Here is a 12,618-nt window from a genome sequence, read left to right as displayed (position 1 = left end):
AGGCAGTCTGCAACATCGGCTGCAGACTCACCCACCCCCACTGCTGCTGTTCCACCTCAGACACTTCACACCTCCTCTATTCACCCTGCTCACTCCTCCCCACCCCCAACAACAGCATCCAATACACACTCAACACAAGGCTCCAGCCTGTCTCTCTCAACCACCCAGGTTAGGAGGGAACTGAGGAGGATTAATGGCAAGAAGGCAGCGGGCCCAGATGGCATCAGCTCGAGGGTCGTCAGGTCCTGCGCGGACCAACTGTGTGGGGTGATGGAGCACCTCTTCAACCTGAGCCTGAGGTTGGGAAGAGTCCCACAGCTCTGGAAAACCTACTGTGTTGTACCAGTGCCAAAGACTTCACGCCCCAAGGACCTCAACAGCTACAGGCCGGTGGCTCTGACATCCCACCTGATGAAGACCCTGGAGCGGTTGGTCCTGGCTCAGCTTCGGCGCCTAACAAGCTCATCACTGGACCCACTTCAGTTTGCCTACCAGCCTGGCATTGGAGCGGATGATGCCGTCATTCACCTCCTACATCGTTCCCTCGCTCACCTGGAGACCGCTGGAAGCACTGTGAGAATCATGTTCTTTGATTTCTCCAGTGCCTTCAACACTATTCTTCCCTCGGTTCTGAAGGACAAGCTGGTGAACTCTGGAGTGGACCATCACCTCACTACCTGGATCCTGGACTACCTCACCGACCGACCACAGTATGTGAGGACTCAGGGCTGTGTGTCGGACAGGGTCGTCTGCAGTACGGGGGCCCCACAGGGAACGGTTCTGGCTCCGTTCCTCTTCACCATCTACACTGCAGACTTCTCCCACAATTCCACCCAGTGCTTCCTGCAGAAGTTCTCTGATGACTCTGCAATAGTCGGCCTCATCACTGATGGGGACGACAAGGAGTACAGAGGTTTGACCCAAGACTTTGTGGACTGGTGCCAGCTGAACTACCTCCAGATCAACGCCAGTAAAACCAAGGAGCTGGTGGTAGACTTCCGCAGGCACAAGCATTCTCCACTGCAACCACTGAACATCCAGGGTATGGACATTGAGGCTGTGGACAGCTACAGGTACCTTGGTGTTCATCTGAACAACAGACTGGACTGGACTCATAACTCAGACGCCCTCTACAGGAAAGAGCAGAGCAGGCTGTACCTGCTGCGGAGACTCAGGTCGTTTGGGGTGGAGGGCCCACTCCTGAAGACCTTCTATGACTCTGTGGTGGCTTCTGCTATCTTTTATGGTGTGGTCTGCTGGGGCAGCAGCATCTCTGCTGGGGACAGGAAGAGACTGAACAGGGTGATCCGAAGGGCCAGCTCTGTTCTAGGATGCCCTCTGGACCCAGTGGAGGTGGTGAGTGACAGGAGAATGGCGGCTAAGCTGTCATCCCTGTTGGACAACATCTCCCACCCCATGCAGCAGACTGTGACAGCACTGAGCAGCTCCTTCAGTGGGAGACTGCGGCACCCACGGTGTGGGACGGAGAGATTTCGCAGGTCTTTCCTCCCCACTGCTGTCAGACTCCACAACAAAGACTTTAACTGAACAAACACACACATCCACACATGTGCAATAACACTAAGTGCAATAATCCTTTCTGGCATCGTTGTATTTTTACTCAGTTGTATATAGCATTCGTATTCTATTTTTATCTTATTGTATATTTTTATTCTATTTTATTCTACTGTATATAGTATATTATTTTATTCTATTCTGTACAGCTGTGTACTGTATTTATTCTTATTGTATTCTAATTTTTGCGTCATAACTTTTGCACTGTCCACTTCCTGCTGTGACAAAACAAATTTCCCACGTGTGGGACTAATAAAGGTTATCTTATCTTATCTTATCAGTGTGAGGTAGTGCACAGAGTGTGGGCGTGCAGTTGTTTTCTCACCACTTTCCCATCCAGCGGGTCATAGAACCTCTCCAGCAGCTGGACGGTGGTGCTCTTCCCACAGCCGCTGCTTCCCACCAAGGCCAGAGTTTCTCCCTTCTTTACACTCAGATTCAGCCCTTGCAGGATGGGTACATCAGGACGTGAAGGATAATTAAACTTGACCCTCTCAAAGGTCACATTACCATCAAACTGGTCCTGGAAGAAAAGAAAGAGTTAGATATGTGGTAAAATATCACTTTTCTAAAGCCGTGTTTGCGTCATGTACCGGACAGTCTCCGTCCTTTGACAGATTATCAATGGCAGGCTCCTTGTTTAACAGCATCATGATGTGGGCAGCAGACACTTTGGCCTTCGCGTAGTTTGGAGCGAAGGAGTTGACTTGACCGACAGCCATGGCACCAAACAGAACGGCTGAAATCACACTGGGAGAGGAAAGTTAAACACATTAGCTTCGCTGTCAGTGGGGTGTGAAACAGGATTACATAAGGCTAAGCTAACACGAACCTACGACATCTGTGTGCCCAGCATGTTTGTAATTACTGATAATCTTAAAGATGAGTTTGCGCTGTTCGGTCCCGCCGATAATGATGAACCGACTGACGAGTTTATGCCTACAACAGCTGTAGTCAGAAGTTTGCATTTACTCATCGTGGGCATGAATTTAATGGTAATTTTGTGGCCTTTAATGTTGCGTCACCACTTCGCCAAGAACTGGAAGAAGACCCAAACCATTAGCCTGAGATGAGAGGGAGCTGGTTAAAGTGTTCAAGAACAACCCAGGAACCACGAAGTCCGAAGCCTGCCATGAACTGGAAACTGCTGGAACACCAGTATCACTGTCCAGTTAGATGTGTTTTACATCACTATTGACTGAGAGGGTGCCAAAGCCTGTGCTCAAAAGTCAATCCTTTGAGCTCGACTGAAAATGGCAGACGCCCATGTGGACAAGCAAATGTCTCCTGGAGAAAAGTTTTCTAGTCAGACGAGAAGATTTGTCGTGGTGGGTAAACGGCTCAAAACGTTGGAAGCGTAAAGTTGAGGCTTTCAAACCCAAAAACAATGTATTAGCACCGAACCAGTGTGGTGGTGGTACCATCATGCTCCAGGGCTGTTCTGGCAGTGACAGCATTGATATTGCATAAATTGGCTGGAATAATGAATAAGAAGCAGAACCACCTCCACCTTCTTCAACTCCACCTCAAATCAACAACTATATGATTGACCAGGACAATAATGCCAAACACAGATTAAAACTGGTTTAGAATGGATAAAACAGGCTAACATTAAATTAATGACAAGACTGTCCCAAAGCACAAACCTCAGTCCTATTGAAAACTTGTGGATTATTTTTGCTTTCCTGGCACAGACCTGAATTTAGGCAAACTAAAATGGGCTCTACCAATCCTGCCAAGGAGTGATTAAATGATGCCAGAGGCTCGTTTCTAAGGCACATTTAACCAAACATTAGTGGGGTTGTTTGTATATATTGGAGCCTGTGTGGATCCAAAATTCACTTTACTACAGTAATGCTGTACAATCATTCCATCCTGGAGAGTGGGAAAAAGCTCAGAGACATTAAATCAGCCTCAGTTGGGTGTACAGTGTTCATTAAGAGGTAAAGAGTTAATATTTTCTTCTTTTATGGACGCTGAGGCTTCGGTTTGCCATGAACTTTGGACTTCCCAGTTTATGCAACACAATATAAATGAAAGCAGTGGCTCCTCCCAGCAAAAGAGGGTCTGATGTATTACCACAAGTATCTGTCACAGTGTACATTTGAAAGCCACCCACGCTGAGGCTCTTCAACTGCTTCTGACTAAGATAATGATTAACAGCCACATGAAAAGGTTCTGTCCATCAGAAATGCTTTGTTTGGATGTTACCCGCCACGCAAACTGTCAGGCTGCCTGTTAATCTCCTCATGAAGATACAAGCCAATGTCTCAGTTCACTCACAGGAAGACCCCTTCGACACTCATCCTTCCAGCTATAATGAGCCAAGCACCAAAACGGAAACAGGCCGCATAAGCGAAATAGATCATCGCCTGGGAAAAGGAGAAGGTGAGGCCGTAGATGTGTGCCATTTTCTTTGAGTTTCTGTAAAAACATGAGAAAGGTGGCATCAGAACTTAAAGAGCGTATAATTGAGCAATCAGGTCCCTGTGGTACAAATTATCGTACTTGTAGGGCACATCGAGGTTCTCCTGATACAAAGCTTCAAACTTTTCCTCTCTTGTGAGGCAGACCACGGTGCGGATGTTCTCGATGGCCTCTGTGGCAATCTGAAGAGACGCAATGCAAATATCTCATGAGTTCAGAGTTTCAACAGACTGAGCCGTGAGGAATTTTTACTTTCACTCTGGCACATCTCGCACCCAATCCTCACCTTTCCAGCCTTCTCCAGCTCCTTCTTGTCTTCAGCAGCGTGTCCGGCGAGCATCTTCATCTCAATGGCTCCAGCCACTGCAATGATGGGCACCAGAGACAGGAGCAGCAGAGTCAGCTCCCAGCCGTACACAAAACCCAAGATCAAACCGGTGCCCATGTTGGCTAAGTTCTGAGCGAGCGTGGCCATACGCACGCCTGCGGCCTAAATGGATGATTTGACACTTTAGTGTGAGCCTTTGGTAACCTTTGGCCAGCTGTTGTTGAAGCTTACCCCCTGCACTTGGGCTGCATCTGTGGCCAGTCTCGTAGTGAGCGCACCAACACTGTTTTTTGGTTGGTCAAACCAGCCCAGATCCTGCAAAGGAGATTTGAAAGAAGCACTGAAGGACCTGACCAGCTTTTATTATGGCTGCCATGTAGATAATTGGTTCACTTTAGCCACCAAGAAAAATGTATTTTTCAACAACATCCCCCCCTGCTCTCTCATTTGACTTTGTCACTTACATACCTGCCTCATCATGGACTTAAAGGCCCTCAGTCTCAGTGTCAAGGTGAGGACCTCTCCAGATTTACCAAAACAGAAACCCTGTTTAAAAAAAATAAAATTAAAAAATAGATAAATAAATAAATAAATAAATAAAAAACCCACACAACCCCCCCCCCCCAAAATTAGCACACGTGTCACATCATCCGCATGTGTTGTCACATCAGCATTCTTTCAACTTGTGTGCACTCTCCTAAAGTTTGACAGGGACCTGTGTGACCATTTCCCTTTCATTTTTAACCTTTTTATTTACATTACTTACTAGCAGGATATAACAGAGTTTACCAAGGTTTACCACAAACCCTCTTCCATCAACCGCGTGCGTTTGCATACCTGTAGAAACATGGTGACAAAGGAAACTGCTCCAATAGCAGCAAACATGAGGGAAAAGAAAACTGATCTTTGTCTGACAATGTCTTGGTCCGGTTCTGCAAACACCTGAGGGGAGATAAAAAGATGAAGCTTTCTACAGCTGCTGAAAACACCTCCATTCAGCATGAACATGTTATCAAGAGTAACCTACATTGATGATCTTTGAAAAGACGACGGCAAACGCAGGCTGCATTGCACCATTGATAATGGCACAAAGGGTCCCCAGCAGAATGTATGGCAGCTCTGAAGTGTTCAGAGCCATCACTTTGAGGAACGACACAGGGGGAACGTCTTCATCCTGCAGACAGGAGGAAAGATTAAAAAGGCTTCTAATGCAAGTGATGAATGAATGGTGTGTATAAGTAAATTCTCAGCATGAAAACGATCCCAAACACATTGCTAATGCAGTAAAAGTATAGTTGATAGAAACATACAATAGATCATAATCAGTCTAGGAGCCCAAACCAACATTATCGAATCAATGTGGGATCATCTTGACAGAACAAAAGGCAGCAAACATCCAAAGAAGAGTTTTGAATGTCCTTCAAGAAGCCTGGAGAACATTTCCTGAAGACTACTTAAAGAAACTGCCTAAGAGAATAAATTGCAGCCCCATGTCTTAAAATAAATAGTACTGTATAATTCAATTATTAGTTTCCAGAAAAAGTAAGAGGTGTGAACACTCATCCAAGTGAAAATAACAATAATAATTTTTATTTTTTTTTTAAAAACATCTTAGACTAAGAATCATATTTTCTTCACATTCCTTTATTGATAGAAGGATTTAGGTGTTTGCTCACCTCCAAGTTATCACTAGTCAACTTTTTCTTTTCCTCTTTGTCCCCTTCTGAAGTTTTAAAGGATGCACCTTTTGTGCTCTTCCTCTTGAAGAGAGAAGACTCCGACAACGACCTGACTCCTGGGCTTCTCTCATCTGCAGACGGCTCATGCTCCTCCTCCGCATTTTTCTGAAACGTCTTCAAGAGGAAAACCACAAATGCAAAACAAACAAATAAAGACTGGGTGCTGTGGAAGTTCCCATCTGCTAAAACTGCCTGTGTGCAAATATTACCTGCATGGAGACCAGTGTTTGGTAGACTCCCTTTCCTTCCATCAGCTCGCTGTGAGTTCCCACCTCTACAACCTTGCCATCTTTGAAGCCGGCAATAACATCAGCGTTTCTGATTGTTGAAAGGCGGTGAGCCACGATTAGTGTGGTTCGACCCAACCGGACCTGCACACGGGCGAGTTTGTGTGTTACACTGAGTTAAATGTTACTAGCATGCTGCTCTGATGTGAGGTACACAAGCATTTAACATAAACTGTTAAATTATTGCAGGAGGGTAGGTTTATGTGCACTGTGGCTCAAATCCACCATCCATGCAGGAGACATTTATACAAGACTATGAATCAAGTCAGATCGGACGGATTGCTCCTCTGGACATGAGTTAACATTTCTGCTCTGTCTCTATTTATTTTTATTTTTTTACAGTAGCCTTGAAACAAGAATTAAGTAACCGTTGAGCCGTACCTTATCAAGCGCCGCCTGCACGATGGTCTCACTCTCAGCATCGAGCGCAGATGTGGCTTCATCCAACAGGAGGATTTTGGGGTTGCGGACTAAAGCTCGGGCGATGGCGATCCTCTGCTTTTGTCCTCCGCTCATCTGAGTCCCCCGATCTCCCACCAGAGTCCCAAACTTCTGCTCAACACAGAGAGTCCAATGATTAGCAAGTGGAGATCAATCATTTACAGGGACAGAGGAATTGTAAGTGTTGCCCTACATCGGGTAGCTTCATAATGAAGTCATAAGCGTTTGCTTCCTTGGCAGCTTGTTCAATCTCCTCCTGCGTCACGTCGGTTCGGCCATATCGGATGTTCTCTGTGATGGTGGTGGCGAAGAGGATGGGCTCCTGGCTCACCACCCCGATCATCTCCCTCAGGTGTCGGACGTTAAGAGAACGAAGATCGTGACCGTCAACAAACACCTACATGGACACACGACACTCAGTTTACACCGTTGTGTAGATTCGCTGTTTCCATTTACTGGTTTATGCAGAGCCCTTTATACACAGAAGCCATTTAACAAAAAAATAAATAAAAAAAAATTCCACACAAATCAGTTTACTGTATTTAAGTAAACAGACTCAATTTTCATAAGGAGTGTCCAAAATAAACAAAGTTCTTTAAAAGAAATCCACTTTACATCTACTTTCAGCTTTAAGTTGTTAAAATTAAAAAAGACAAAAATAAATATAAAAGGTCTGATTTCTGAACGGTTAAGTCTACACAGGACTGATCTGATTTGTACATCTTGTACTTCAAAGTACTTGAGGTCCCACTTACGTTTCCTTCCTGAGGATCGTAGAACCGCTGCAGCAGCTGGATTGTGGTACTTTTACCACAGCCACTGCTTCCCACCAAGGCAAAGGTCTGCCCCCTCTTCACAGTCAAGTTCAGGCCATTTAACACCTACAGACAACATGAGTTTGGGGATATAAAAATGTCCGCATGCTATTTTAGCACTTTAAATTTGAGTATACAGCAGCTATGAGAACACACTTTGATATCAGCCCTGGAGGGGTAGCTGAAGTGGACGTTCTTGAACTCGATGTCTCCTTTGATGCATTCAGGTTTGTAGCCAGCCTCTGAATAGCTGTCGATACTGGGGACCTGTCGAGAAGAGAATCAAATACGGCAGATTTCACTTCTAAGAGGCCAAACTAATACAGCAGAACAGGGCTTATTCTTTTCATAACCTCAAAGAAACAATGGGAGGAAATGCTGTTAGCCCTTCAGTTTCAGCTGAGCACATTTAGAAAGCACAATGTTTATTTTCACAGTGCTTTGCGTTTTCACTGCATCTCCTGTTGCACAGCTCTGTTATTCTCCCTTTTGCCTTGCAACTTACAAAAGCTGAGCTGTGTTTTGGCAGAATTTGACACTTATGTCTCACCTGGAAGCCTCATCCTTTACACTTCACCCTTGAACATAAGAATAAGTAGTAGCCACAATACAAGAAATGATTTCAGTGTGAACACAGGTAAAACAGAAGTGACTTTCAAAGGCTTAATACCCTCCCCTTCAAGTCTGGAGCAAGGAACATGTTTCAGAGAAGATCCCATTTGTTTTGCTCGAGGTTGTGTGCATTTCTGTTTCTGTGCAAACAAAAGTGCTGCTCAGCCTGCAGTTTCTCAGATGGGGCCATCCTTTATCTGCATTTCTAAACTAGCATGAGTCTGTAGTCATACACAGAGACAAACACGTGCAACAAGCTAAACAAAGCCACATCCCAGAATAGCAACAGGCAGGAGTTGACCCTGCAAGCCATCCTTCAAGTGGCTCAGTTAAACAGACTGGTTATGCTCCAAGCTTCTGTGGCCATAGGAGCCCCTTTTAAATTCTACTAAAGCTGATTTCACAAAACACTATCCACCATCTTCACAGTGTCTGCAAAACTCATGATCATACTCAAGTTTTAATTACTTTTTGGAAATGAGTCTGATTCAGCGAGTGGAAGAAATTTACAAGAACCACAGCTGTGCAACGTCAACTGAATGACCTGCGGTGTCTTCAAACAGCAGGAGCTCCAATTACAGCAAAATCCAGCTCCAGGTTGCTGGCAGCATCAAAGCAGCTCACCGGAGCGCCACCGTAAAGCAGCATGTTTGGTAATACAAAGTGACAACAGGGCAACAACACGAATGGGTGGAAAAAAAAGAAATAAAAGTAAGCGTTGAGTGGAAAACATTGCACTTCTTACGTGATCAATGATGTTGTACACTTTATATGCAGCTCCCCTAGCACTCGCAAAGGTCTGGATGTTGGGAGAGGTCTGTCCCAGTGAGAAAGCGCCAATGAGCACAGAAAAGAAGACCTTTTTTTAAAAAAAAAAGAAAAAGAAAAAGAAAAAGTGCACTGGTGTTAGCCACAGCAAAAACCTCCAAGTCACATGCATGTTTATTGTACAAACTAACAGGTGACAAATCTACTCACAGTGAGTACGGTTCCAATCGTGTACTCTTCACTCAGGACGAGTGTACTGCCATACCAGAAGGCCAGAGCATAGGACAGGTAAATAAAGAGGAAGGTGACACCCATGGAAAGGTTAGCAGAGATCGCCTTCTTTATTCCCATCCTCTTAGCATCCTCTAGGTTCTTATGATATCTAGAGTGCAACACAGAGAGCACAGTTAGGGGCAAATATAGTATAAAATACATTTTTAAACTGCACAAACAGTGGATTTCTGCCAAGACCGACCACATCTGCACAAATAATGCCATTTGAGGCGGTTGATAACAGTTAAAGACATGACACCTCTTAATCTCCTTCTCTTGACCACTGAAGGCAAACACAGTCCTGATTGAAGAGATCACCTCCTCGGCTACAGCACCGGCTTTAGCATATGCAGTCTGCTCTTTACTGGTGAACGATGTGAGCACCTGTACACAGACAAAAGGTGGTGATGCATACAGAGCCCAGGGTGTTTTAAGCATCAGAAACACAGGGATAAACTTCTGCAGCAGCTTACCATACTGAAAAGAGCAGCAGAAATGCCAAGCACGGGGCTCACAGCCAGGATGACCAGAGTGAGCTTCCAGCCTTTGCTCAAGCCGATGATAAAAGACACAACAAAGCTGGTGAAACCCTGGATCAGCATCCCCACCTTGTCTCCGATACCTTCTTGGATCTTATAGACATCACTGCACATGCACATATAAACATCAAGCTCCAGTTTTGAAAAGTCAGATACTTTGAAATACAAGTGACAGACACACTCATCTCCATAACGCAATTTATTCAAAATGTCCTTCAGTTTCAGAAAGTTAGAGATCTGCATAGCTGCTGATTATACTTCTAGCACGTTTAATTAACACACAGCACTGTGGGACCTTTAAAAATCACACACTTCTCATCTGTTACCCACTCTGTGAGACGCGTGTTGAGCTCTCCCGTCTCATTGACGTCAAACCAGCCAATGTCTTGCCGCATGATTTGGTGGAAAAACAGGATGCGGATGCGTTTGACCTGCCGACCGGCTGCCAGAGCCCAGAGGGCCACCTGTAGGTAGGCTGCAACCAGGACCCCAGCTCCCATGATGGAGAAGTATATGGCATGGCTGGGAGAGGACAAGTGACAGATGCGGTCTGATAAATCTGTTTCAGTCAGTCTCTCCGCCTGATGAGGCAGCTATGAGGTGTCAGGCTGTGAGGTCTTACCCAGTCATTTCCTCTTCTAAGGTGCTGTTTGTGGAATCTGAGGACACAGGAAGGAAGAACAAAAGAGTCATTTTACTCCTTAATGATTATTGCTGTGCTACCCATGTGCACACTAGCCTGCATCTGAAACTCACTGGGCAAAGCCTCCTGTATGAAGCTGTCCGTCATGTCGCCGAAGACAATGCACATGAGTGGAAGCACTACGCCGTTTGCCATTGACATCACTGTCCCAGCTATAATCATTAAGACATCCCAGCGGTCTGCAAACCTAAACTGCACACAGAAAAAAATAATAATAATTTGAGTGGGAAAAAGTTAAACTCAAAGCAGCTTTCATCTCCTCGCTGCAGGAGTCTGGTGGAGTTCACTGAAACAACGGGAGGATGTGCCTCACTCCCATCCTCTCCCGACTTCCCCGTTCAGCACACACACCTTGCTGTTATGCTTGTAGGAATTTCCAGTCTTACAAGGATAACTATAAACAGTCAAACCAACTTATAACACTGCTGCTTCCATTTTGTCTTCACATGTACACACGCACACTCCAATAAAGAAAAATAATTTGCACACCAGAAAATAAAAAAAAAAGATAAAAATGAGCCTTGAAAAGAAATAAGTGTATAACCTGTTTTTTTCTGGCAGCAGGTGATTAGTATGAAGATGAACCTACCACTTTGATGGGGCTAACCATGGGCATCTTAGGAGGCTTCTCCTTTTTCTTCTTCTTCAAGTCATCTTTTTCAGTCTCCCTGGAGAATTCATAAATGGCATGATGTCAAATATTTCCCAAGCACCGATAAAAAAAAATAAAATAAAAAAAATAAATAAAAAAAATACTTTAGGAGTTTGACTCAAGTCACATAATTAGTAGAAAGGCGATTTAGAATTTAGAGTCTTCTTCTTTTTCTTTTTTTTTTTACCCCGTATTTCCATTTTGTTGGGGTTTGGCTGCGGACATTTCCATCTGCTCCCTCTCCATGGCTGGGTCCTGTCAAAATAAAAGCCATCCCATAAACATGCCTTTGCCCTTTGGAATACGTTAAACCTGCAATAAAACACAGTCTGCAAAGTTGATCCTTTACAAAACTGAAATTTGAGGAATTTGAGGGGTGGAAAAAGTCAAAGTAGAGTAAGTCCGTGAAAACCAGGGTGCAGATATTCTGCCTGTTGGATGGATTTGGAAGAAGAACAAAAATGCCCCCCCCCCCAACAACAGTTAGTCTTCTTTAACCTCCTAGGACCTGGCATCCACATATGTGGACATCACATTTTTGGCCTGATATCCACTTACGAGGACATTATACTGCTACTGTTCTATCAAAAATTTAAACGAATATCCTCATATGTGGCGCTCATTTAAAAAACAAAACAAAATTTAGGTAAAAAAAAAAAAAAAAAAATCTGGTAATTGTTTGTTTTAACAAGCATCGGGCCCCAATTAGCCAAAATATCAAAGAGAAATTAAAAATGTATGCGTGGAAGAGTTCGGGTCTTAGGAGGTTAAATATTGAAATGATATAATTTCCTTTAAGGAAGTTGCGTAAAGTACAAGTAGAGCATTGTGGTAAAAGTATAAACCATTCACTTATCTCTATCTATGACATCACGCTCCATAATTTTAAATTTGTTTTACATTTCCTTTCAAGCAGCTTTGAAAATGGCAACAGTGTAAAGAGCTAAAACATTGAAAAAAAAAAACATTTTACCATTTAAAAAAAAAAAAAATAAAAATCACGTTTTTAGACACCGACAGTTTTACACAGCTTTGGGGGGGAATTTCCCCCCGAAGCGGTTTTATTTCCAGCACCGTCACCACCGCCTCTGTCTCTGACGTGGTTCAAGTATAAAACCATCGTCGTAGCTCTCAGTCAAATAAAAGCTAAATAAAATGTGTAGAAAAGAGTACAGACCCACCGTTTTCCCCCGCTGCTGTTCTTCCCTGCTTCTCCTCTGCGGACAGAGGTGTCGACCACGCGCACAAACTCGCGCACACTTTTCCTCTTCTTCCTCCTCCTGCCTCACGCTCTCTGCTCCTCACGTGGCTTTAGGACGTCTAAATCGATGGGAGAACTGAAGTGTTATCCCCAGATCAGAGAAATGACTTATGAACGTATCTTTCCGGCCTGCTGTTTCATTTTAAAGGCCGGTTGTCAGAATACCGGACGGTCGGAGAGTGTCATGTTTGGAGAACA

The 12,618-nt window shown here is 44.4% G+C and overlaps 1 protein-coding gene across 2 annotated transcripts in view; it reads right to left on the bottom strand.

Moving 5' to 3' along the window:
* abcb4 (ATP-binding cassette, sub-family B (MDR/TAP), member 4) overlaps positions 1-12,618 on the bottom strand; it is a 17,098-nt gene extending 4,480 nt beyond the window's left edge. Inside the window, exons 1-25 of one of the 2 annotated variants that reach the window (XM_086311803.1) lie at positions 12,337-12,618; positions 11,347-11,414; positions 11,097-11,175; positions 10,561-10,699; positions 10,427-10,463; positions 10,135-10,326; positions 9,739-9,910; positions 9,525-9,649; positions 9,203-9,374; positions 8,970-9,083; positions 7,769-7,879; positions 7,553-7,678; positions 6,991-7,194; positions 6,738-6,908; positions 6,279-6,440; positions 6,007-6,183; positions 5,358-5,504; positions 5,168-5,272; positions 4,799-4,876; positions 4,562-4,645; positions 4,289-4,492; positions 4,084-4,184; positions 3,859-3,999; positions 2,169-2,325; positions 1,901-2,098 (exon numbers count right to left, since the gene is read on the bottom strand). In XM_086311803.1, the coding sequence (XP_086167929.1) occupies positions 1,901-2,098; positions 2,169-2,325; positions 3,859-3,999; positions 4,084-4,184; positions 4,289-4,492; positions 4,562-4,645; positions 4,799-4,876; positions 5,168-5,272; positions 5,358-5,504; positions 6,007-6,183; positions 6,279-6,440; positions 6,738-6,908; positions 6,991-7,194; positions 7,553-7,678; positions 7,769-7,879; positions 8,970-9,083; positions 9,203-9,374; positions 9,525-9,649; positions 9,739-9,910; positions 10,135-10,326; positions 10,427-10,463; positions 10,561-10,699; positions 11,097-11,175; positions 11,347-11,405 (3,255 nt within the window). In that variant the 5' untranslated portion in view covers positions 11,406-11,414; positions 12,337-12,618. The remainder of the gene's footprint in view (positions 1-1,900; positions 2,099-2,168; positions 2,326-3,858; positions 4,000-4,083; positions 4,185-4,288; positions 4,493-4,561; positions 4,646-4,798; positions 4,877-5,167; positions 5,273-5,357; positions 5,505-6,006; positions 6,184-6,278; positions 6,441-6,737; positions 6,909-6,990; positions 7,195-7,552; positions 7,679-7,768; positions 7,880-8,969; positions 9,084-9,202; positions 9,375-9,524; positions 9,650-9,738; positions 9,911-10,134; positions 10,327-10,426; positions 10,464-10,560; positions 10,700-11,096; positions 11,176-11,346; positions 11,415-12,336) is intronic. The other variant, XM_086311802.1, reaches the window with a different exon arrangement.

This window comes from Aulonocara sp. 'chitande type north' Nkhata Bay, linkage group LG11 (genome assembly GCF_057382095.1).
Source record: "Aulonocara sp. 'chitande type north' Nkhata Bay isolate Kocher_YH1m ecotype deep benthic linkage group LG11, A_spYH_male_GT1.1, whole genome shotgun sequence".
Classification (NCBI taxonomy): domain Eukaryota; kingdom Metazoa; phylum Chordata; class Actinopteri; order Cichliformes; family Cichlidae; genus Aulonocara; species Aulonocara sp. 'chitande type north' Nkhata Bay.
The sequence above is the reverse complement of the archived record's forward strand: the minus strand, read 5'-3'. Positions and strand labels throughout refer to the sequence as shown.